Raw genomic sequence first — 24,588 nt, 5'->3', positions numbered from 1 at the left:
GGCGGTGCCACGCCTTTTCAAGCCCGGCGACCCGAGAGACACGCCCCTCCTCCCAAACGCAAACGCAACTCCGCTCTCCCATTGGCTAGGCCGCAACCGTGGCCCCGCCCCCAAGGAAGGGGGGCTGCGGGCCCAAGGGGCTGGGCCAGCCTCGGGGGAGGAGCCTTAAAGAGCCCGCAGCACTGGTGGTGCCCGCGCCCTGTGCGCGCAAAGCGAGCCTTGGAGGCAGAAGGCCTCAGGCAGGTACAAGTTAGAAACTTTATTCTCTGGAGGGAGGCTGGGGCGGACTGAGAACAGGGCTGGGGTCACCCCTTCTCCGGCTACTCCTGGATCCCCTCCCGGTTGCACTCCTGGCACGTACACGCCTGCTTTGGATTCTGGACTGATTGCCTCTTGTTTGACCGCGAGGAGCCCCGACGGCTGAACAGGGAGAGCCGCCGCCACAGCACAGTGATCAGAAGCCTTTCGTGTGACCTGAGATTCCGGTTTTCCGCCGAGTCTGCATCGACCCCTTCTTTGCCTGCGAGGATGCGAGGCCGCTGAGCTCTACCCTCCCCAGTCCAACCTCCGGGTGGTCCATCCCGCACTCCCGGCTCCCTGGGCACCCTTGTATCTCCGGTCCCACCTTCCTGAACTTCCTCTGACCCGGCCTCCTTGGCCTGCTCATCCGAAGTCTTAAAGTCCTTGCCTTGGCAGCAGCCCATGGCCTCACGCGCAGCCTCCGCACTCGGTTCCACCCACGCCAGCCCGCCGACTCCCGGCGCTGCTTTTGTGAAGTCAGATACCCCCCAACACCCCAGCTCAGGGAGCAGCCGCCACTCTTTCCTTTCTGCCAACACAAAAGGCTCAGGGTCGTGGTATGTATTCAGCTGTTTATTTACAACGTGAGCACAAGCTCTTCAGGAGCTGGTGGACCCAGGCCGCTTCTTCTTTCTCTGTCTGGTTTGGAGGGCGCCTTGGGACTGCTCCAAATCGGGGAGTTTCCGCTTGGCAGCTGCCTCCAACGAAGCCCAGAGTTCATCTGTCTCTGTGTCTTCTGAGGGCACCTTGTTGGGCTCTTGAGGCTCTTGCGGTTCATCCTGGTGAGTGGGAGAAGAGCTTAGGAGTCAGACCCACAGGGAAGGGGAATAATTCCTCCAGGCACCACCCCTTTTATTTCCTGCTCCTGGAAACCATGTCCATCCATGCGCCTATTTCACCCTTGGCAGTAACTCTTATAGGACTACACTTGGCAGATGGATGGACAGTCCCAGGTCTGAGTTCCAGCTGCTTCCCTTTCCTCTTCACAGGGAAGTCCTCACACCTGTGCCCTTAGCTCCCACATTCCCAGACCCAACTGCTTACCTCCCAGTTATCCCTGCCTGACAGCAGGAGGCAGTTCAGTTGAGATTTGAGGTAAACCTGCAAAAGATGAGGGACCTTAATGGGCCAAGCCTGCAGAAATAGAAACATGAATCCGGGGCACAGGAGGCAGCAGGCTCTCACCTTATGGTCCAGGCCCCGTGGATTCCGGATCCTGTGTACCCTCAGGACTCTGTCCAAGCCACAGGAGGCTAGAAGGGGCTTTGAAGGGTGGCACTGCAACCCTCGGACGCTGCCCGCCAGCCCCTTCAGACAGACCAGTAGGCGCCCTAGAGAAGGCGGTAGGAATCAGTGCTAGCTGGCCAGCCAACAACCATTTATTGAGTGTTTACTGTTCATATCACTTTATGTTTCAACATTTAATCCTCGTTTAACATAACGCTGAGATGGCAATTACCATTAATATCTCCATTTTTCAGGTGAAGGAACTAAGGCACAGGGAATTGACAAAGTAATCTGTCTAAGGTCACACAGCTTTTGGCAGAACCAGGATTTGAACCCGGGCAATCTGGCACCTGAAAGAGGGCTCAACAGCTCCACTGCACCTTGTCAGAGGGAATCTTGCCCTTCCTCCCCACCCCTTCCCCTCCCGCAAGGCTCCCTAGTCCACTCACCCTGCCGAAGGTCAATTTCTGCCAGCTGCCCATGAGTGTTCCCCACAATCACCGAACTGAGGAGATCAGAGGCACATGGGGTCAGCAGGGGCCCCCTGGAGTCCTTCCCAAGCCTCACTTTGCCCTCTAAACACTCACTTGCCCCCAGGAGTGAGGGTCATGGCTGTCAGTGGGTACTCTCCGTAGGTGGCCTCGAGGACCGGCCTGCGCTGGGGGGAGGCTGGATCATAGACACGGACCTGGAGGAAGACTGAGGCATCACCAACAGTACCCTCACTCCACATACCCCCTCTGGCTCCTCCACATCTTCATCCCCTCCTCATACACTGCTTTGTTGACAACCCACTCTTTCAGAGAAACTCTCATTTGAAATGCACCCCTCTTCTCTGTGTGTTGGGGGGTAGAGGAGAGACAGCTGCTAAGGAGCATGAACATACAGGGCTGAGCAGAGAGGTTCCCCAGCCTGGAGGCGGCAGCATTCCCATGGTCTGCATGCATGAGCATTCCATCCCCCTGTACTCCCCTCTCGGGATGGAAAAGCAAGTCAGTCCAACTGTCAGAGTTGCTGAATTTCAAGCAGAGAAAGACGTTAAGTCTGAACAGGGAGGAGAGAGGAAGCCCTCATATGTGTTCTGAGCAGAGGTGTATCACCAATAGCAGACTTCAATATGCAGGAGCAAAGGAAACAGGGCAAATACAGCCACCCAGGCCTGCCTGGGTCTTAGAACTTCAAATAAGACCAGCTGGGGGCTTCCCTGGTGGCGCAGTGGTTGAGAATCTGCCTGCCAATGCAGGGGACATGGGTTCGAGCCCTGGTCTGGGAAGATCCCACATGCCACGGAGCAACTGGGCCCGTGAGCCACAACTACTGAGCCTGCGCGTCTGGAGCCTGTGCTCCGCAACAAGAGAGGCTGCGACAGTGAGAGGCCCGTGCACCGCGATGAAGAGTGGCCCCCGCTTGCCGCAACTAGAGAAAGCCCTCGCACAGAAACGAAGACCCAACACACCCCAAAATAAATAAATAAATTAAAAAAAAAAAAAAAGACCAGCTGGGAATTCCCTGGCAGTCCAGTGGTTAGGACTCCGTGCTTCCACTGTAGGGGGCACGGGTTTGATCCCTGGTCGGGGAATTAAGATCCCGCATGCAGGGCTTCCCTGGTGGCGCAGTGGTTGAGAATCTGCCTGCTGATGCAGGGGACACGGGTTCGAGCCCTGGTCTGGGAAGATCCCACATGCCGCGGAGCGACTGGGCCCGTGAGCCACAACTACTGAGCCTGCGCGTCTGGAGCCTGTGCCCCGCAACGGGAGGGGCCGTGATAGTGAAAGACCCGCGCACCGCGATGAAGAGCGGTCTCCGCACCGCGATGAAGAGTGGCCCCCGCTTGCCGCAACTAGAGAAAGCCCTCGCACGAACCAAAGACCCAACACAGCCAAAAATAAATAAATAAAAAAAATAAATAAAAAAAAGATCCCGCATGCAGCACAGGGCAGTCAAAAAAAGAGAGAGAGAGAGAGAGACCCATTGAAAAGATCCCCATGTGGACCTTTCCCGTAAAGCTGAGGAGCTGAGGCCAGTTAGTAGAGGGTCAGGCTTGGGTCCGAAAGCAAATCAGAGGCTGCATCAGGACCAGAACTCAGTTCTCTTGATACCCAGCCCACGTCTTCTCATGACACCTGAACCATGTGATTCTACTATGAAGGGGACACTCCCTTCTTTTCTCTTCCAGGTGGGAGTTAAAGGAAGAATCACAGTTCAGGGAACTCCTTCCTAGAATGTAGTAAGAGAAGGTCACCGGCTCAGCCATTGGGCTGGAACAGACGGGGGAAGTCGTCCCTCTTCTGGGAGCTCAGGGATGGAAGAAGGATGGCAAGCAGGGTGGCTGTGCCGAATGGTGGGGACCGAGCCTGCACAGCAAGGCTGTTTCTCCAGGAGGCTGCTTAAGCCCAGAAAGAGATAGGGGTGGGGTGGTGCCTCACCTGGTGGTACCCTGTACAGGTGACGAGCTTCTGTGACTCAGGGAGGAACTGTATGTCCTGGTCCCAGATGGGAACCCGCAGGTCGAGCCAATCATTCCGTACCTGGTAGGGTGGGTAGATGGGGGACAGGGTTGTGGAGGGCTCAGTGTGCCCCCTCCTCCTGCCTTCTGTCATTATCCCCTAAAGCCCAGCTGGTCTCTGACATAGTCAGTGGCCTCAGACTCCCTGGACCTCGGAACCAGCCCCTCCCTGCCCCCCATCACCTCCCCACCCCCCATCACTCACGTTCTTGGCCCTGAACACAGGCTCCTCAGAGCCCTGCAGGTCCCACACCTTCAGAGCATTCTCCTTCCCACCTGTGGCAACCACGTGGGGGCGCGCTGGGTCTTGGCGCATCCTACACACCCCAGGGCCCACCCTCAGTTCCAAGAGCTGAAAACAATGGAAGATGAGAGGGGAGATGAGAGTCGGTTCCAGATCCTTACTCCTCCTCCCGCAAAGCCTTCAGTTGGCTCCTACCCTGGGCCCCACCTTCCCCAACCATCAGTATCAGGACAGGGGAACCTCACAGGGTCAGAGGATGCCTCCTTGTCATTGTCATGCCAGACTCGAAGAATCCCAGAATCCACACATGTGATGAGGGTGCTGCTGGCAAAGGGAGGATAGAGTTAGGGTTAAAAAAAGGAGCGGGGTTGTTCTCTGGCCCCAGTCGACCCACCCCCAAATTCATATGAACTAGACTCCCTCCTACCAGCCCTGTTCCTTTTTTAAAAAATATTTATTGGGCTTCCCTGGTGCTGCAGTGGTTAAGAATCTGCCTGCCAATGCAGGGGACACGAGTTCGCACCCTGGTCTAGGAAGATCCCACATGCCGCGGAGCAACTAAGCCCGTGAGCCACAACTACTGAGCCTGCGCGTCTGGAGCCAGTGCAGCAACGGGAGAGGCCACGACAGTGAGAGGCCCGCGCACCGCGATGAAGAGTGGCCCCCGCTCGCCGAAACTGCAGAAAGCCCTCGCACAGAAACGAAGACCCAACACAGCCAAAAATAAATAAATAAATAAATTTATTTAAAATAAAAAAAAATATATATATATATATATTTATTTATTTATTTATTTATTTATTTGGTTGCCCCGGGTCTTTGTTGCAGCAGGCGGGCTCCTTAGTTGCAGTTCACAGGCTCTTTAGTTGCGGCATGTGAACTCCCAGTTGAGGCATGCACATGGGATCTAGCTCCCTGACCAGGGATTGAACCCCGGCCTCCTGCACTGGGAGCGTCAAGTCCTATCCACTGCGCCACCAGGGAGGTCCCATACCAGCCCTGTTCCTAAGGAAGCCTCTAGGTTACTCGGGTCTGGGCAGGGCTTGATGGCTGTTATTTAATTTCCTCAACAAGGTAAGGGTTTACCAGTCTCATAAGTGAGGAAACTGAAGCTCTGAGAAATTAAAAGATTTGCCACTCAGCTATAAATGTCAGAACCAGAGCTGGAAATCAAGTCTGATACTCCAAAGCACAGAGCCTTTGCTATTCCACAGCTACATCTGGGGCACCTGGCCCTGCTGGTCTTTCTGAACCTTGAGTCAGTCACCAGAGGTCAAGATCAGTAGCTCTGAAAGGACTGAAAGGGGACTGTTCCGGATTTAGTGTTTGGCCAAAATCAAACACCAGCTTCTTCTCTCAAGTTCCCTGTTCCGGCTTCCAATCTCTCCCTCAAAGTATGCGTCCCATGAAGCCCAAGCAAGTCCCAGAATCTGTACAGTTCAAGCCTATACTCTTTCTCATATCTGCCCACCCTTCTCCACTCGGTTCAGGCTCTGGGCTTGCCTGGGCTGTGGCAACAGTCTCCCAACAGCCCTCTCTCCAATCCATCCTCCACATTCTTGCAGGCTCATAGCTCTGACCACAGCATTTCCTGCTCAAAAACCAGTAACTCCCCACCACCTACAGAAGTGCAGATCTCTCGGCCTGGCACTTAAAGCCCTTTACCTTTAATCCCAACCTACCTTGCCTATCTCATATTAAAATGCTTCCTCACAAATAATAAAAAAGAAAAACAAAAAAAGGAAAAACGTTTCCTCAGCTTCAACTCTCAAATGCTATTTATCTTCCTTGTGATGTACCCTGTAGCCTAACACCAATCCTTGGCCTCTGCTAAGGCAGGAGCTTCTTTCTAGAATGCCCTTATTCCTTTCTCCACATTTCAAAATTTTACCCATGCTTCAAGGGCCAGTTCAAACTTCTCATCCCCACAGAGCCTTCTACACCTCACCTGTCAGAATTAACATCACCAAACCTACACAGCCTGCTCACAGCCTCTCTCTTCATCTTCGGAAGAAAGCTAGGCCTGCAACCTAGCACTTTCCTATCTTTTACTTTGGGAGCTTCACCACCTTGTTGGTGGTTGTTAGCCCCCACTGAAAAACATACTCGAAACTATTAAATGACTTGCTCATAATAAAATGTTATGGAGCCAAAAGAAAAACCCTGGCGGATACAAACTCTATGAAGGCAGGTACTGTGTCTGGTTGACCTGAAGCCCTTGCATTTCGCCCAATGCCTATATACAACCCAGTAGGTGTTCAGTTAATGTTTGTTATAGGAATGAACGCACTTAGGCAGGACAAAGGTCCCTGTCACACAGACCAGGCCCGTGTCACCTCAAGGTTGATCACCATTATTCGGCCGTCCTACGGGAACCTCAATGCTCTCCCTACGACCTGAGCGTTTCAGCAAGGGGCTCTCGGTCTTACCCGTCGACCTGGGCGAGGCCTCGGAACATGCCCTCCCCTCCGGGGCAGTGCCTCTGACCCTGGAACCTGCCCTCCTCGGTGCTGAAGTGCTTCACTGTCCCATCCGCACAGCCCACCAGGATCTGCGGGCAGAGGAGGGCAGGATGGCGAAGAGAGTGAGGCGGCCGCGCGCGAGGCCCCCCGCTCCAGCTGCCAGCGGCCGCTCACCTGCGTCTCGCTGCCCGCGCCCCAACACAGGGCGCTCACCGCCTCCTCGCGCCGCGGCTGGCCCGACGGCGTGAAGTTCGCCGCTTGTTTGCGCTGAAGGTTCACGCCTGTGGGACACGGACGTTAGTCGCGCCATGTCCCCAAACGGCGACCCCCCTGGTTCCCGAAGCCCGGCCCCGCCACCCACCTTTCAGGATGCCGGTATCGGTGCCGACCCACACATGGTTCCAGCGTGCTGCCGCAGCGGCCATAGCAGAGTCCCGGAGCCCACGGCTCGCACTTCCGGCGGAGCAGCTGCGTCACCAGCGCGCGCGCGCGCGCGGAGTCCGATCGAGTGGAACGCTGTTTTTGGGAGTTTAAAGAGGCGCAAGAGTGAAAAAAAATCCCTTCCGCGTCAGTTGGTTTCGCTTTTACGAAAATGAAACCTGGAGATACTGGTGGAGATCTAAACAGTAACTTGACCATTTTACGCTTCGAGTGAAACGCATCCTAACTGAACCGCGGTGCCGGGTCCAGTCAGCCGTAGCCCGTTTCCCTACCCCAAAGCATCATGTATTCCTGCACCAGACAAGGTAAGAAACCATTTCAGAAACGATTGAAACGCTAGTGCAGCGCAGGGCTTCAACTTCGAGTATGAAAAGAGAAAACGGGGACTTCCCTGGTGGCGCAGTAATCAAGCATCCGCCTGCCAATGCAGGGGACACAGGTTTGAACCCTACTCCGGGAAAATTCCCACAGGCTATGGAGCGACTAAGCCCGTGTCTAACAATTACTGAGCCTGCGCTCTAGAGCCCGCGTGCAACCACTACCTAAGTCCGCCGCCTAGAGTCGGTGCTCAGCAGCAAGAGAAACCAGCGCAACGCGAAGGCCACGCACCACAGCGAAGAGTAGTTCCCGCTCGCAGCAACGGGTGAAAGCCCGCGTGCAGCAATGAAGACCCGAAGCAAAGTAAAAGAAAAATTAAAGAACGAAAAGACAACACGAATTAAGTTGGGGAAAATGAAACCATCTTACGTATATATCCTTTTGGAAAAGTAAGGTGGGGCATTATTCTTCTTTACGTTGAGGTTTGGTGATCCTAAAAATCACCACTCACAGTTAAAAAAAAAAAAAGCTGCAGAATTAACAGTACTTCTAAGAACAAGACGCAATTTTAAAAATACAACAACAACAAAAAATCAGAACTACCCCCTTCCTTGAATGACTTATTGAGAACTGTTGTTCCAAGAAATCAAAGCTTCTCGGAAATCTTTGTTTTAAACTACGTCAGTAAAAATAAAGCACCCCACTCTCGCCGGGCCGATTTGAATCCTCAAGAGAGAAGCTAGCTTGATTTTCCACTCCGGTGCAGAAGTGGCGGTAGGACTTCAGAGAGTAACACTCCGCCAGTGCTCTTGACTTTGTGTTAATGAGGAAACCACACTCTCAGTCTAGCTCAGTCCAGACCAGACGTCGGTCCTCTGACTTCTCCACTCTCTCTTGAGCTTACCAGGGCACTATTCTTTCTGAAGACTTTTTATCCTTACTTCATTTATTTTTGATTGCGTTGCGTCTCTGTTTCTGCACGCGGACGGCGAGCGAGAATTACTTCTTGTTGAGATGGTGGTACGCGGCTTCCTCATCACGGTAGTTGTTCTTGCTAATGAGCACGAACTCTTAGGCGACAAGATTCAATAGTTGCGGCGTTGAAATAGAGTACTTACGGGCTACCACAGATCGAAGGGGATTAAGACTCAAACCCGTGTCAGCTGCAGTACCACGTGGATTTTTACCACTAGAACCACTGAAGCCCTGAGATCATTTAAACGAGGAACGTAATGGTTCTTCTGGTTCGGTGGGACCACGCGGGTTTTCTGTGATACTAAGATTCTTTTAATGGCACTGTAAACAGAAACCTAGAAATCTCCAAAAAAAAACAAAAACAAAAACCCTGGAACTGTCAGAGCTCATAACATCCAGCTAGTTTTTCCCCATATTTCGTGGAAACTTGAAACGGTATCATGGGGCTTCTCTGGTGGCGTAGTGGTGGACCATCTGTTTGTTAATGCAGGGGACACAGGTTGGAGGCTGGGTGTAGGAACATCCCGCATCTCAAAAACAACTAGCCACAACTAGTGAGCCTGCGGAACCTGTGCTCCGCATCGAGACAGACTCCGATAGTAAGACGCTCCTTTGCCACAACTAGAAAAAGTTTTCACAAATAGGAAAACCGAACACAACCAAAAATGAGAAAATTAATTAAAAGAAAAATAATGTGTTTATTCTCCACTCCCAGCTAATGGATAAAACTAGCAAAAGAACATCCGGTCCTATAATGGAACACAGCGTAGGAGTATACAATACGTAAAACTACACGATATATGTTGCAAATAAAGAAACAAACTCCAATTTATGTACATTCTTCTTAGTCGTTTATTGACACTAGTTAGTCACCCCCAAGAGTGTAATAGTAGCTATACAAAAAGCTCCTCTTACATGTATGCAAATGAAAGTCTAAAACACTGCATTCTTATTTTTGTTTACCAAAATGTTCCCCCGAAGGGGGGTGCACCGTTCCTGGAAGTACTGCAATACCAGGTCGATGCGTGGAGTGGACGGAGCAAGCTCCTATTCCATCTCCTAATTCCAAAAATCCATTTAATATATTGTCCTCGGATAGAGGACGTATCAGATATTAAACTGATAAGAACAGATACTACACTTGATCTTAGCCAAAAGGCCGAGAAGCGATACTGGTAAGTTTCACTGCCGGCCAGCCTTACTCTTGCTATAGCTTTTACGGTTGTGGTGACTTTTATGGCATAACCATTAGACTTTTCTTAATGTGTAATCTTGCTTAAAACCAATTCTTCATTATTTTTGCTTCATAATAATAACTAAATTTTTGGAAATAGACCTTAAATAAGGTTTTTACTGTTTCGCTTTCCTGCTCAAGCTCTGTGTGTTTTGCGTAAACCCGCCCCTCTGCTCTTTCACTTTCTGGGGATTGGTCCACATGACTAGACGTGGTTTCAATGGCCGCATCGTCCCTTTGCTCAGAGACTGTGGCGTGCGTCTCCAGCCTTAAGGCTTTTAGGCGCTCCCTGGGGGCGGTAGGGCGGTGGTGGTCGATAGTCTGTGGAAGAAGATGCAGGGCGGGGCCCTTCTCCCGGACATTTACTTGGAAAGGCCGCGGTTCCCGAGCACAGACTTCGGAGTTCAAAGAACCGAGTTGGAATCCATGCTTGCCAGTTCCTGATTTGATGACTCGAGGCATGTTGCTTAGGCTCCCGTCTTCTCCTCTTTTAAATGGAGGAATAATAACCCGCACTTAAGCGGTGGTTGTGAGAACTGAGGACTCGTTGCTCTCGGCCCAGAGGTGACAGTGGAAGTTGGCTTATAGCCTGTGTTCCCCTCTCATCCTGGGGCTCCCGGCTCCCTTCTGCCCCTCCCGCCTCCCCGGCTTGTAACATCCACCCCCACCCCACTTACCTCTTGCCCTTTGTACCATCCATCACCCACCGTCGGCCCCACAGCGGAGAAAAGATGGCCTGAGAAAGACGTTTCGGAGCCGCTTGATTCATAAACCCAGGAACCTGCGGTGGGAATAGGGGTGAGGCAATGTAGGTCAAATTTAAAAGAAGCGGTACTTTAGAGGCTCACAGCAAAGCCCAGCTGTATGAAAGGGATTAATGTCAGACTCTGGCTGAGAACGGGACTTGAAGTCCTGTTTTCTTGGAAACTGTGTTAATCTGAACGCGGAACGTTCTGTTTGAAACCTCCTTAACTGAGCACTACAGCTGTTTCTGTGTCAAAGTGACCGGCCTGGCTGAGGTCCTTCAGGCAAGAGTGGGATGTTCTATTCTCACTGATATGATTTCAACTAGCAAAGTTTGATAATCCATGATTTTAGAGAATATGGTTTCTTACAATGTGTCCCTGTGAATAAACAGAAGCAGTTTCTACAAACTCCCAAAATAAATCCAGGATCTCCAGGGAGGGGCCAAATTAAGGGGATGTGGTAGGCAGATTAATGCCCCTACATGCCCATGTCCTAATTCGTAGAACCTCTCATTATGTTACTTTACATGGCAGGCAAAGTGTACTTTGCAGATACGATTACATTAAGAGTTTTGAGAAGGAGAGATCATTCTGGATTATCTGGTGGGCTCCATGTACGTAATCACAAAGATCACAGAGGGAGACAGGAGACTCAGTGTCAGAGTGATGATTTGATGAGCCATCACTGGCTTTGAAGATGGAAGGGAGTCATCAGTCAAGGAATGGGGTGGCCTCTAGAAGCTAGAAAAGGCAGGAAAACATTCTCCCTTGGAGCCTCCAGAAAGAAGTGCAGCCCTGTTAACACACCTTGATTTTAGCCTATTGAGACCCATTTAGGACTTCTGACCTCCAAAACTGTAAGATAATATATTTTTTTGTTTTAAGCCATCAAGTTTGTGGTAACTTGTTACAGCAGCAATAAAAACAAAACAAAACAAAACAAAACAAACAAAAAACTAATACAGAAGCAAAAGCAAAATTCAATTTCTTTCAATCCCAACCTTCTCTAAATTCTGCAAGACCCAACCTGGGGCAGGCCACGGCCCCCTGGTGGAGCAGGCTTCAGTCTGTCCAGGCAGGCTGCAGCCAAGCATCCTGAGCGCACAGATCTCTTGGCGGACTTTTCCCTGTCGGGTCTCAGCTGTCAGGTCCTCCTCTGAAGCAAAGGCAAGGAGGAGAGCTCTGTCACTCTCATCTACTGCGACCCCCGCCTCTTGCTGCGTGGGTACAGGAGGCTGATAGTGAGGACTCCACAGGAACTTGGAGATCTATTTATTCACTGGGAGGCCATTTGTCCATTTGTTTATGCTTTTTGAGCAGATACTTTACAATGATGAGCAAAATCAGACATGGACCTTGCCTTCATGATGTTTAAGGTTTACTGGGGAAAAGTGAGAGAAGGCTCCTGTGATCCTCCAGGCAAGAGATGAAAGTGGCTTAGTGGGTGGGGATGGGGTGGCTGTGGTGGCAGAGATGGAGAGAAGTGGAAGAAGTCACAGCGAGTCCCTGGCTTTGACAACAAGCAAAGCAAGGCCAAGGGAATATTCTTTCCATGTGGGTACATTTAAATTTTGTAAGTTAATGTTTTATTCTCATGAAAATGGTATAAATTGTCAAGTAGTGTTCAAAGGTTTATAACAACAACTCTCCCCAATTTACAACCCCCTTTTAACTCTTTTTTTTTTTGGCCACACCTACAGTGGAAGCTCGGAGTCTTAACCACTGGACTGACAGGGAAGTCCCCCATATTTATAAATTAATTGAACAATTTTAGACTTTTTTTTGGTGTTCTTGAGAGGAAGATGTTATAAACTTAAAAACCAACATAATATGAAGCAGGTTGAAGAAATGCTTAGTCAGTCTGAAGAGGTGTTTAATTTTTATTGCATCACCCAACCCTTCTGAGAATCTGTTGAAGCTTTTCCCAAATAAATGCATAGTTGCCTTATACAATTTTGCATACAATTTCCGAGGAGATTCTTAGAGCCCCCTAAAGCCTGTTCACTAATCTACAAGTTAACAACCACAGCCCAAAAAAGATAGGAGGACCTGTCTGAAGGCATCCAAACACCTAAAAAGAGGCCACATCAAGTGGAGGAACAGGATCTGGAGGTCTTGGAAGGCCCTGTGGGCAGGCCCGTCCAAGGGCTGTCAGAGAGATAGCCTCGGCTCCACGACTTAAGACTGGCTGCTCTGGGCCTACATCCCCTTGTGGCAACTCTAGGTTGGAGTCGGGCCAGAAAAGAGGGACCAGCTGTCCTCTTGACCACCAACCCTACCCTCTTTGCTGATTTGTATTAGCTTCCTGGCTCCTAGGAATTCAAAATTTCTACTCCTATTTACACTCTCTGCTGAAATGATCTTATCCAGTGCCCTGGCTTTCCCTCCCATCCATCACCTGGTGATGACTGATTCCCAGCCTGACTAGTCTATGGTTTCATGTCATGCACGATTCCAGGTGCTTTATATGTATTAACAACATTAATAAGTAGTACTATCATCTTCCCTCTTTTACAGATGGAGAAACTGAGGCACAGCAGGTTAGGTGATGTAATTTTTTTTTTTTAAGATTTTTTTGACGTGGACTTCCCTGGTGGTGCAGTGGTTAAGAATCCGCCTGCCAATGCAGGGGACACGGGTTCGAGCCCTGGTCCGGGAAGATCCCACATGCCGTGGGGCAATTAAGCCCGTGAGCCACAACTACTGAGCCTGAGCTCTAGAGCCCGAGCCACAACTACTGAGCCCGCATGCCACAACTACTGAAGCCCGCGTGCCTAGAGCCCGTGCTCCGCAACGAGAAGCCACCGCACCACAACGAAGAGTAGCCCCCGCTTGCCGCAACTGGAGAAGGCCCGCGCGCAGCAATTAACACCCAATGCAGCCAAAAAGAAATAAATTTTAAAAAAAAAGATTTTTTTGATGTGGGCCGTTTTTCAAAGTCTTTATTGAATTTGTTACAATATTGCTTGTTTTATGTTTTGGTTTTTTGGCCGCGAGGCATGTGGGATCATAGCTCCCCAACCAGGGATCAAGCTTTTTTTTTTTGGCTGCGTTGGGTCTTCATTGCTGCTCACGGGCTTTCTCTAGTTGCGGAAAGCAGGGGCTACTCTTCGTTGCGGTGCGCAGGCTTCTCATTGTGGTGGCTTCTCTTGTTGCAGAGCACGGGCTCTAGGCTCACGGGCTTAGTTGCTCTGCGGCATATGGGATCTTCCCGGACCAGGGCTCGAACCCGTGTCCCCTGCATTGGCAGGCGGATTCTTAAACCACTGCGCCACCAGGGAAGCCCGATTCCTATTCTTTGTCGGCATTTATTATCTCAGGGTGCCTGAAACCTCAGCACTATTGACATTTTGTGTGGGGAGTTGGGGAGCTGTCCTATGCATTGCAGGGTGTTCAGCAGCATCCTTGGCCTCTACCCACTAGATAGCAGTAGCATAGCCCACCCCCCACCCCCCACAAAAAATTGTGACAACCAGAAGTGTCTCCAGACATTTTTAAATGTTCCCCAGGGGGCAAAATCACCCCTGGTTGAGAACCACTCTATTTCAAATAACCTTGTTTGTTGGCTCTCATTCTGCCTCCTCCTCTTCCTCTAGAATGTAACCAAACATCAGTCAGCAAAGGCAAGGGCAGGGCCTTGGCTCTCCCAGTAAGTACACTGCTAGGTTGGGGATGGAGCAGCATGTTGGCACTGTTGACACTTACTGAGGTGGGGAGACTGGAGAGGAACAGACATGGAATCAAGGTCTGAATGTCCGACTCGGTATCAGGTCAGGGGCAGGTTGAAGTCCAGGCTAGAAATATCACAGACTGAGTCATCACTGTGTGGAAGGACTATGAGGGATCCCCTCATTTTGGAGCTCTCCCCCATTTCTCCAGATTGTCCCAGTCTCATTTCTTTCATCTCTTAGCTTAAGTAACTGGGCCTTAATTTGAATTCTTTATTTGCCACACGGTGAAAATATTGCTTGCAGAAGGCTTCATTACCTACCAAACACTCCCATGGTGCTCGCTTCCCTGGGGTTTACAGGTCAGCACTGCAGGCTCTCTTACTGCTTGCAGTGCCTCGTTCTGGGTTTGTCCTCTGCTGTTCCTCCCACCTTTAAATACAGGTGCCTCCCCAGGGTTCCTGGGTGTGCCTTCTCTTACTTGGACCAACCCTTTCATTCTGTGGCTGATTACTGTGTTGACCACTCTTATTACTGTATGGCTACCATTTAATTAGCAAAAATGCACTTTCTTTCAGTTAAATTGCCTTTTTCTTTACTATATTCCTGACACAAAACTTTTTTTTTTTTTTTACAAACCAAGGAGATATGTTGAGTGTTCAACTATCAAGTTTGACCAACTAAGTGTAAATACTGCATGAACGAGGACTCATGAGTAGTCCTGACAACTTAGGCCCTGGTAATGAGAATATTAATGTTCTTTTTAAATTTATTTATTTATTTTTTAAATTTTTGGCTCTGTTGGGTCTTCATTTCTGTGCGAGGGCTTTCTCTAGTTGCGGTGAGCGCGGGCCTCTCACTATCGTGGCGGCCTCTCTTGTTGCGGAGAACAGGCTCCAGACGTGCAGGCTCAGTAGTTGTGGCTCACGTGCCCAGTTGCTCCGCGGCATGTGGGATCTTCCCAGGCCAGGGCTCGAACCCGTGTCCCCTGCATTGGCAGGCAGACTCTCAACCACTGCGCCACCAGGGAAGCCCACAAAACGTATCTTATTGAGAAAAGTCTAGTAAAGTTTTAGGGCACAGCTAAAGGTTAAAGGGTCACCCAAACCCAGCAAACTTTCATACAGAACTCCTCAGCTAAGTACAGAGAGAAGGGAAAACTCCTTAAAGGTGTAAGGAGGCTCCCTGAATGCTTCCCTGGGTTAGACAGTTCAGCAGTAGGCAAACAGCCAAGCTTAAACAGGGTAAAGCCAGTTAAGTCTTTCTAGGATTATCTCCTTCTGTCCAGCTAGACCCACTCAAACACAGGAATCAGTGAAGGTTTAAAAAAAGTTTTATTTAGAAAGGCTGAAATGATTGTATGCTAATTTGAACAGGTAGGTTGTATAAGAAAATTCCATTTTTGATATCCTTCGAGAGTTGGATTCCTGTAGAGAAAAAAAAAAAGTTGAGTTTTCTTACCATATGGAAAAGTATATACCATATGGGTTTAGAAGGGCTATCCTTTAAACCAGCTAACATTAAAAGGATTGCTTCCAGATACTTTTCTATTTATCATGGTTAGTCTATTAAATATGTAACATAAGTACATGAATAGATACTTACCATTATGTGTGCTTTGTTCTTTCTTCAGACCTGAAGAAAAAAAAAAAAAAACACAACCGATTTTCAACCAGTAATTTATTCCCTCCTTTGCCTTGTTGAGAAATTCTTATGATCCCTCAGACAGTTCCTTCTGGAACAAGCTTTCCTCTTCTCCCCCAGCCAGCCCCAGTGGGTTCACCTTTACAGGCTCTGGGACTAGGACAGCAGGTAAGACATGTGAATATTTCTTCACTGGGAAATTTTAACTTGACCCACCTTGTGTTTAATTTACTCACCTCTTAACTTCAGACTGGAGTTGAACAGAAATATGGCTTACTCCTTTCCCCTACGAAAGAATGATTGGGAACTAAGTCTCTGAACCACCCTCAGACAAAAAGCACATCTATGTAGGTCTCAACAGACATTTTTATAGAAACCACCACCTAGTCCACAAAGCTTCCTATTGGCTATAAAGCCCACCCAACTTCCCACTATTGTCACCTTTCACTCCAAGGCAAACTCACAGCTCAGAAAATACCTTTCAGTCATAGTGATCAGACTGGGGCGGTACTGAACTCATCACTGGTGAGTGGAAATCTGTCTGTCACAGGTGGTTCACAAATGGCCAAAGACAAACTTTGGATTAAACAAGTAATGTCTGCACAGCTATCCAAAGTGCCACAAAAAACGCTGGCAAATTCTATATAGCAGCCACAGATGACAGATTTATTTACCTCAATTCATTCTCAGGGTCCAGACAAGGAGCTGGACCTAAAACAAAAACAAGACTGAATCAGTAAGCTTACTTCCTGCATTAAAAGTTGTTCCCACCTAAGCTATGGTTCCTAGAAAATCAGATTTCCGAGTCTCAACAGCAAATCATCAGCCGAACGAGATTCCATGTAAGTCATCATACAGACATGCCTAAAAAGGCATTTTTTTCCTACTCAATACACTGTATGCACCAACGCATATGGAAAACACTCACCTTTGAGCAAACAAGCAGGTAATTGGCAATGGTACCTAGGGAAGGACAAAGCTGTGAGTGATACAAGTTCCTTACAGACAGTATCCCACTGCTGCCTTCTCCAGTTTCTCAGGTGTTCAGGTCTTTTCATTGTTTAAATCATAGTGAGCTAGTTTGATTCATCACAGAAACTGCTTACTTGGTGGTATATGCCATACAGACATTAACCAACTAACCTTTCAACTCTGGACGCTTTCCATGAGTATACAGGAACAAGGAACAAGCTGCTCCTGAATGAGAAGATCATGTAATTAGCAAAATAGCCAGAATTATTCTAGCTAGGGTTAATGGATAAACCAAGAAAAGCTAAGCAAATGATATCTTCAGGCATTTGCTGCACCTCAGACACTTCCTTATGGAACAAGCTTTCATCCCTTCTCCCAGTTAGCCCCAGTGGGTTCACCATTACTGGCTCTGGGGCTAGAACAGGGGTAAGACAGAACGCTTGCTCTCCTCACTGGCACTGGAAACAAGCTACAACCAGCAAGGTTACAAGTACTCACCGCTCTCAATTCTTTCCAGGAGTTTGACCCTGAGCAGATCAAGAAGCACCTAGGAAATCAAGAAAGATAAAATAGGGGACTTCCCTGGTGGTCCAGTGTTGAGAATCCGCCTTCCAATGCAGGGGACAATGGTTTGATCCCTGGTAGGGGAACTGAGATCCCACATGCTGCGGGGCAACTAAGCCCGAGTGCTCTAGAGCCTGTGTGCCACAACTAAGACCCGACGAAGCCAAATAAAGAAGTAAATATTTAAAAAAAAGAAAGATAAAAGGTCAAGAAACATCACTATAAGGAGCAAAAGAAACCAAAAAAGTTACATGGATCAATCAGGGCTTTTACAACAAACCCCCCCCCCCAGATAGTTATCCAGGCTCACATATAACCTACTTTACCACAACACTGGGAGAAGTAACTTACTGTAACACAGATGTATACATCACCATGGGGACAACCTGCAAAATGGGAGCAAATGGTTATTTCAAAATACTAGGATGGAATAAAATTTCTTCATTAACAGAAACTGCCATCAGAACTCTAACATGCTATTAAATGTCGTACCTCACAGAGAATCAGCATTATCATTCAAATCATCTGACAGTGACATGTGGGTGAGGGAAGAGCACACCATCACAAGAACCAACTGTGCCGCTTGCTGGGTTGCCATCTCCCTCCCCAGGAAAATCATTCCAAGAGGAACAAGCTGGAAGGAGCAAAAAGGCAACACTGCTCCACTGACCATTTGCTCTCCTGGTTGTGGGGAACACCAGACAGACTACACCCTAACCCCCCGTTTGCAAAATTACCTGCATTCACCCTGGGAGGCAGCTGAATTCCTTAGGATTGGCGATGAGATGCTGGAGACAGAAAAGGGAGGCATTATATGTACCTAAGAATAGCCATTCAAAACCCTTGACTATTTGGGGCCCACTTCTCAGTAGTAAGATGACATCACTTTTGAGTTCAGGCATATGCTTGTCATTTTACGTTCATCATGGAGTGGCCAGTGCAATCTGAAGCAGCAAGTCCCACCCAGATTCTGTGCCCATGATTGCATAAAGCATCGTATACCCACCTGGAGCACCGCCATAATGCTCGATCCACACAGGGACAGGTCTTGTCCCATCCTCCCACCCGTAAGGCCTTTTGGTTTAAACCACATCTGAAAAAAAAAAAAAGACCAAAGAACACCGTTCACTTTTATGTCTCGTAGCCTAACTGTCCCACGTCAGTCCCTTAACACCTCAGGGCTAAAGAGCCCAAACATTTGCCACAGACAATGCTACTCAGAATTTTTATGTTTTCTCCACTAATTCATCAGAAAGAGAGAGTTCAACTTTTGAGATCATCCCCGTAGCACATCCCGGTGGACTTCCGTATATCCAACAATGAAACCAAAAAAATAAAGGCGGTAAAGGCACGCCACGAGCACTTACTGTAACGAGAACTCTTTGCTATCCTTTAGTGTTCGACGCGCGCCCGAACCCTGAGGACAAGAGAACATCAGGTCAGCACTAGGCTATCTCGTAAACGCTTTGTTTTCCGGAGCTACGACTGCGTCGGCCGTGCAAGGCCTGTCTCCTCAGAGTTTCTTATCCTCACGGAGCTCAGTACAGGTCTGTGAAAAGATTCTCATCACAGAGAGGCCCGTCGGCACCGCCCCCCATCGCCATGTTGTCCTTCACAAAGCCCCTGTCGCTTCAAGGCCTCAATGCCATGGCCATGTTTTTCTCTCCCCTGCCCCACGAACCCAACAGATGCAACTGAGAAAGGCCAAGGCGCGGGCACGTTCTCGTGGTTTTTTTTTTTTTTTTTTTTTTAAAGTGCAACCAAAGACACACACTTACCGAAATCTGTGGAAGAATGAGACCGAAAAACCTACCGCGAGACACTTAAATAGCGTCTCGCAGAGGTCCACGGGATTTGGGGGCGGGACTATGACAGGCGCAAGCGCAGAAAGAGAGGGCGTGCGAGCCTGGTGGCTCGTGGGTAAAGATTTCCAGAGGAAGCTCGGGTCGGGTGGGAGGGGGAGGCTGTGCGTTCCCTGACGCGGCGGCGCGAAAAAGGTGCGCATGCGCCTTAGGGAGTGTGCGGGCGCGCCTGACGTATCGTGGCGGGGTCTCTACCGCGGCTACCTGTGGGACTGAGGCGAGGAGTTCCCGGTTTCCCGCGGATCCTGGACTGACGCCCTGTCTCGGTCACAGCCGACTGCCCCCTCTCCCTTCCCTGAGACCCCCCCCCCCTCTCTTGCGCACACACACCCTAAACCCGCGTGCAGGGCCCGACACCATGGACCGCGAACCTCATGAATCCTCGGTCGGCGTCGTCTCGGTTCCACACCAACCACCCAGCGAGCATTCTGGGTCTGGTCCTCAGGGTCCCAGCATGGGGGGCGACTCAGGTACTACTGGGCCCCGGGCCGAGCTCGAGTGGAGGGCCCTTGCATGGAGCCGTTTCGGGAAAGTGAATCAGGCCGTAGGTGCTTTTGAAATTTTATAACAGTCTTAGGATGTTTTCCTCAAGTGGCCACCTCTGTCCTGCTGTCCAGTCCGGTTTTACTAGGAGCTTGGCTTGCAGTAGGGCTAATATTAGCTGACATTTGAAGCGCCGTTTTAAGCACATTACGTGAATTGATGATACTTTAGTTCTCCAAATCCCAAAAGAGAGGTTGGTACAGTACACGCATTTTATAGATGCGGGAATCTAGGTGTAAAGACCTCTTGCAGAGCAGCCTACAACTCCCGCCTGATTGGCAAGGTAGTTCCAGCCACCTGTATACACTTGTTATTGAGGCCAACCAGCATCAATTTATTAATCGTTTGTGGTGAACACCTAGGGTACATGTGCGTTTTTAAAAATTTTTATACATGTACATTTTATAGTCATTTATTAAGCTTTTACTGTGTGCTCTCATGTATGACCTCACCTAATACTACAACCCTAGGAGGAGATATTAGGTAATGTTAGGGATGAGGAACCTGAGGTCCAGAGAGGTTAATTAACTTGCTCGGTGTTATCCAGCTAAGAAATATCAGAGCCCACGTACAAATCCAGGCAGTCTGATTCCAGAGCCTGCCTGCACTTTTTATTTTTTATTTTTGGCTGCATTGGGTCTTTGTTGCTGCGCATGGGCTTTCCTCTAGTTGCAGCGAGCGGGCTTCTCATTGCGGTGGCTTCTCTTGTTGAGGAGCACAGGCTCTAGGCACGCGGGCTCAGTAGTTGCGGCTCGCAGGCTCTAGAGCACAGGCTCAGTAGTTGTAGCGCACAGGCTTAGTTGCTCCGCGGCATGTGGGATCTTCCCGGGCCAGGGCTCGAACCCGTGTCCCCTGCGTTGGCAGGCGGATTCTTAACCACTGCGCCACCAGGGAAACCTGAGAGCCTGCACTTTTGATCACTCTGCTTTACTGCTGTCCTCACGCTCTTCTCTGGGAATTTGGGGGGTAAGCAAATACACAGGAAACAAATGGCGTGATCCCTGGATACTGTTTCTCAATTTTTTTTCATTGTTGTCTTCCCCTCTCCAGGAGCCTCAAAAAGACATTTTCCCCTCTAATCCCAACCATGAAGTTGTAATAACACTGATATACTGCATGTCTGTTTATGTTCCACGGACCTTTGGAGGGCCAGAAACCTTTTTTTTTTTTTTTTTTTAATATCTAGGGTTTTTTGCCCTCTCCCTGCTCTGCAGGAATCCATTTTCACTCCTTTGGGGGCAGTGTTGTCCCCATGCATGTCCCAGTGTAACACAACAAGTGACAAAAGAAGTACTGAAAGAATTCCAGTATGAACAAAGTTATTATAGATGGAATAAATTCATTTATTCAATAACTATTAAGTGCTTGTGCAAGTACATGATTGGAAAGTTGTAACAAAATATATAGAATATGGAACAGATAAGTTATGGAAAATTCAGAAGGTCCAAAGTAGGCAGATAGGTCTAGGGAGGTTGTGTGTGGGCATGGGAGTTGGGGAATGCTTTATGGAGTGCCTGGACCTTGAAGGTTAGATAAACAGAAGAACCAGGGAGGGAATTCAAGTTAAAGAAACAATTTGAGCAACAGGATTGGAGCTGGAAAAGGAAGTGTATGAATATAGTTCATGAAAGATGGGCTGAAGGGGAATCAGAATATAAAATTGGAAAAGATTTCCTGGGGAAGGCCAGATGAGGAGGGCCTGGAATGCAAAGCTAAATAATTTGAATTATAGACAGAAATAAACAGTGGAAGTTTTTGAGTAGGGAGGTGATTAGAAATTGAGGGATAAGATGAGGCAAGGACATTAATTAGATTGTCACAGTAGTTTAAGCAGCAGGTAAGTGGATTCTGTACTAACAAGTGTAATGAAAGGGAAACAGGAGAGGATTTACATCAGAAGTCTTCAACTCATAGCTACAGGAATATAAGTAATGCAGTAAGCCGTAGGAACCGGGTGGGGACTCTGGCGATCTAGATAGCTCTGTCTTAGCTCCAGCAGATTGTTGCCTTCCTAGAATATTGTTCTCTGAGAAATCTGATCAAGAGAATCCAGAAATCCAGAATTGTTTATTAATTTGCCCATTGAAAAAGTTGGCATCGGGACTTCCCTGGCGGTCCAGTGGTTAAGACTCTGCACTTCCAATACAGGGGGCGTGGGTTCGATCCCTAGTTGGGGAACTAAGATGCCACATGCCGTGTGGTGCAGCCAAAAAACCCCAAAAAAAACAAATAATAAAATGTTGGCATCTAACTTAAAAATTTTAAGCATTTTCTATGAGCCAATCAAAATATGCCTGTGCACCAAGAGTGTGAATTTTCAGCATCTTTTGTAGTGATATAGAATCCACTAGAAAGGGGGGAATGTTAAAAACTGGATATTCTTTTTGGAAGCTGTAAGTGGGTTGAGGGGCTTAAGCACCCAAAAAAAGCCAATGTTCTTGGCAGTTGGAGATCACGGGCACAACCTTCACTTAACGTTTGTTTAGTCTACCAATATTTATCTGTTGAGCATCTACAAGGCACGGGAGATACAACGGAACAAAGCAGACAGTCCCCTTATGCTCCCGTGGAGCTTATATTCTGGTGGAAAACACAGACAAATAATAGGTCAAGTGCAGTTAAATGCTGTGGTGAAAATTGGACTTCCCTGGTGGTCCAGTGGTTAAAACTCAGCACTTCCACTGCACGGGGCACAGGTTCGATCCCTGGTTGGGGAAATAAGATCCTGCATGCCATGAGGTGCGGCCAAAAACAAAAAACAAAACAAAACAAAAAAACAAAGCTATGGTGAAAATTAAGTAGGGAAGGAGAGAGGGAGTGCTGGGGCAGAGGGGGAGGAATTGTCATTTCACTCAGAGAGGGCCTCTCTGAGAAGGGACATTTGTGCAGAACTCTGAAAGAAATGGAGGAGAGAGCCGTGTGAGGTAGAATGCTCCAGGTAGGACTGCAGCACTGGACTGTGCTTACTAATTTATAGGTTGTGGTTAGGATTTTTAAAACAAAACTGGGGAGGTTTTATATACGTCAAGGTGAAGTTTGGTGGAAATAATGCAAGTTTCATTACCCATGAAATAAGTGAATGCTGGACATTTTTTCCTTTGAATAATAAGGTAAAAAGAGGATGTTGCACAAGTGAAGAATGTAGTAGTCAAATTAAGTGAAACGTGTGCATGTGTGTGTAAATATATTTGCTAGAATGGTGCAAAAAGTCTGGGGTGTCAAGTAATGGGAAATGAGATAAACAAGGTGAAGCAATTGGTGGAGAGTGTTAACATCTATTAAGTGCTTTTTCCATGACACCTTCCAGGCACTGTACTGAGTGCTTTATATATATTACCTCAATTCAAAAAATAGTAGTTTTTATGGCTACCATCCCCTTTTTACAGATAAGAAAACTGAGTTTTTTATAAGTTACTTATCCAAGGATTCATAGCTAGTGTGGCAGAGCTGTTATTCAAATCCAGTCTCTACTTTTGACCCTGTTAAGAAAAATTATCCAAAACTTGGAAATAGGCAACAGTTATTACTAGGTGTCCGTTTGATGTAAAGCAGGCCCACCTAGCTTGGGGATTATCTGGTTTTCCAGGGGGTGTGTACCTTTGTTTGATGTCCTTTTTACTATTGCTTTGGGTATTTTACAATTTGGTAAGTTTGCCTTGTAAGACATTAGGTGATTTTATATCTATGTATTAGAATGCAAATTCATATCATTCTTGCCTGGACTCTTGACTGATGATACTCTTTTTCTAGAATTCTCTATTGAACCAGTTTTAAATCTTATTCATTCTCTTATTAATTAATAGGTTGAATAAAATCTTTGACATGTGTTTACTTTATATTTTTATGAGTCATGTTTTCATTTTTAAAAATTACACTTTAACAACCCCTGTGGTACACTGTCTTTTGTTGATCCATTTATTTATTCATTCAAAAAATATTTATTGAGAGTCAGAATTTAAACTCAGGAAGTCTGACTCCCGAATTGGAGCTTTAGACAGTGCGCTAGCGTGGTTCTAACACCGTGCCTCCCTCTGGCTAGCATTGTATCTTGCTTCCTTTTTCCAGCAAATGTCTTTTACTTTTAAAGAGCTGTCTACACCTGCATTACCTGGGAGCCTGTTAGAAATGCTAATCTCAGGTCTTTTCACAGGCCAAATGAATTAGCATTTGCATTTACACAAGATCCCCAGGTGATCTGAATGCAAGCTAAAGTTTAAGAAGCACTTGTTCACACAGTGCTGCCCACTTCTTTCTCAAGACACTTTTCAGTCATCTTACTTGATCTCTCAGCAGCACCTTACCCTATTGACCCATTTCCTATTTCTTTTTTTTTTTTATAAATTTATTTATTTATTTATTTATTTATTTATTTTTGGCTGTGTTGGGTCTTCGTTTCTGTGCGAGGGCTTCCTCTAGTTGCGGCGAGCGGGGGCCACTCTTCATCGCGGTGCGCGGGCCTCTCACTATCGCGGCCTCTCTTGTTGTGGAGCACAGGCTCCAGACGCGCAGGCTCAGTAGTTGTGGTTCACGCGCCCAGTTGCTCCGTGGCATGTGGGATCTTCCCAGACCAGGGCTCGAACCCGTGTCCCCTGCATTGGCAGGCAGCTTCTCAACCACTGCGCCACCAGGGAAGCCCATCCTATTTCTTAAAACACTGTTTCCACAGTGCTTGGGACACTGTCCTCTCCTAGCGTTCCTCTCATGTTTCTGCTAGCTTCTTCCTGATCCTTTGAGGTACATCTTCTGGCCCATTCCTCAAACATTAATGTTCCTCCAGTTATGTATCAGGCCCAGCTTTTTACTTACTCTGCCTGGGCCACCTTATCCACTCCCATGATTTTAATGACCACCGTTATGCCTATAGCTCCAGCCCACGATCTTT

General features: G+C 48.1%; 2 protein-coding genes, 1 long non-coding RNA gene and 9 other non-coding genes across 14 annotated transcripts; all 12 read right to left on the bottom strand.

The window, feature by feature from the left end:
- TEX54 (testis expressed 54) lies at positions 1-852 on the bottom strand. Its single transcript, XM_028164585.2, has one exon. The coding sequence runs from the start codon at positions 702-704 to the stop codon at positions 321-323; it is 384 nt and encodes a 127-aa protein (XP_028020386.2). The 5' UTR covers positions 705-852; the 3' UTR covers positions 1-320.
- Positions 853-7,430, bottom strand: WDR74 (WD repeat domain 74). The gene is given in 12 exon segments (XM_007174376.3): positions 853-1,079; positions 1,345-1,401; positions 1,486-1,631; positions 1,977-2,032; positions 2,115-2,215; positions 3,954-4,055; positions 4,239-4,385; positions 4,523-4,598; positions 6,707-6,828; positions 6,914-7,020; positions 7,101-7,134; positions 7,136-7,430. Coding segments are annotated over 12 exon segments (1,371 nt in total). The 5' UTR covers positions 7,379-7,430; the 3' UTR covers positions 853-899.
- Positions 7,431-9,453: 2,023 nt separating this feature from the next.
- Positions 9,454-9,644, bottom strand: LOC114236753 (U2 spliceosomal RNA). The gene has a single exon (XR_003622622.1). It is a non-coding gene; the product is annotated as a U2 spliceosomal RNA (small nuclear RNA).
- A 5,792-nt stretch (positions 9,645-15,436) lies between these two features.
- Positions 15,437-19,084, bottom strand: LOC103019821 (uncharacterized). 3 transcript variants are annotated; one of them, XR_009009351.1, is made up of 12 exons: positions 18,669-19,084; positions 18,308-18,394; positions 18,039-18,089; positions 17,794-17,935; positions 17,653-17,687; positions 17,236-17,284; positions 16,909-16,962; positions 16,694-16,728; positions 16,440-16,476; positions 16,002-16,051; positions 15,727-15,756; positions 15,437-15,548 (listed from the first exon to the last, which is right to left on the bottom strand). It is a non-coding gene; the product is annotated as an uncharacterized LOC103019821 (long non-coding RNA). The 3 variants fall into 3 exon arrangements; XR_009009350.1 differs by having other exon boundaries at positions 16,002-16,476; XR_009009349.1 differs by having other exon boundaries at positions 15,727-16,476.
- On the bottom strand, positions 15,838-15,963 carry LOC114236759 (small nucleolar RNA SNORD22). Its single transcript, XR_003622628.2, has one exon. It is a non-coding gene; the product is annotated as a small nucleolar RNA SNORD22 (small nucleolar RNA).
- On the bottom strand, positions 16,227-16,295 carry LOC114236758 (small nucleolar RNA SNORD31). The gene has a single exon (XR_003622627.1). It is a non-coding gene; the product is annotated as a small nucleolar RNA SNORD31 (small nucleolar RNA).
- LOC114236757 (small nucleolar RNA SNORD30) lies at positions 16,554-16,623 on the bottom strand. Its single transcript, XR_003622626.1, has one exon. It is a non-coding gene; the product is annotated as a small nucleolar RNA SNORD30 (small nucleolar RNA).
- LOC114236766 (small nucleolar RNA SNORD29) lies at positions 16,797-16,863 on the bottom strand. Its single transcript, XR_003622633.1, has one exon. It is a non-coding gene; the product is annotated as a small nucleolar RNA SNORD29 (small nucleolar RNA).
- On the bottom strand, positions 17,069-17,195 carry LOC114236760 (small nucleolar RNA SNORD22). Its single transcript, XR_003622629.1, has one exon. It is a non-coding gene; the product is annotated as a small nucleolar RNA SNORD22 (small nucleolar RNA).
- Positions 17,757-17,831, bottom strand: LOC114236754 (small nucleolar RNA SNORD28). The gene has a single exon (XR_003622623.1). It is a non-coding gene; the product is annotated as a small nucleolar RNA SNORD28 (small nucleolar RNA).
- On the bottom strand, positions 18,162-18,233 carry LOC114236755 (small nucleolar RNA SNORD27). Its single transcript, XR_003622624.1, has one exon. It is a non-coding gene; the product is annotated as a small nucleolar RNA SNORD27 (small nucleolar RNA).
- Positions 18,514-18,589, bottom strand: LOC114236756 (small nucleolar RNA SNORD26). Its single transcript, XR_003622625.1, has one exon. It is a non-coding gene; the product is annotated as a small nucleolar RNA SNORD26 (small nucleolar RNA).
- Positions 19,085-24,588: the final 5,504 nt, after the last annotated feature.

The sequence above is a fragment of the Balaenoptera acutorostrata genome, chromosome 9, assembly GCF_949987535.1.
Source record: "Balaenoptera acutorostrata chromosome 9, mBalAcu1.1, whole genome shotgun sequence".
NCBI classification, from domain to species: Eukaryota; Metazoa; Chordata; class Mammalia; order Artiodactyla; family Balaenopteridae; genus Balaenoptera; species Balaenoptera acutorostrata.
The sequence above is the reverse complement of the archived record's forward strand: the minus strand, read 5'-3'. Positions and strand labels throughout refer to the sequence as shown.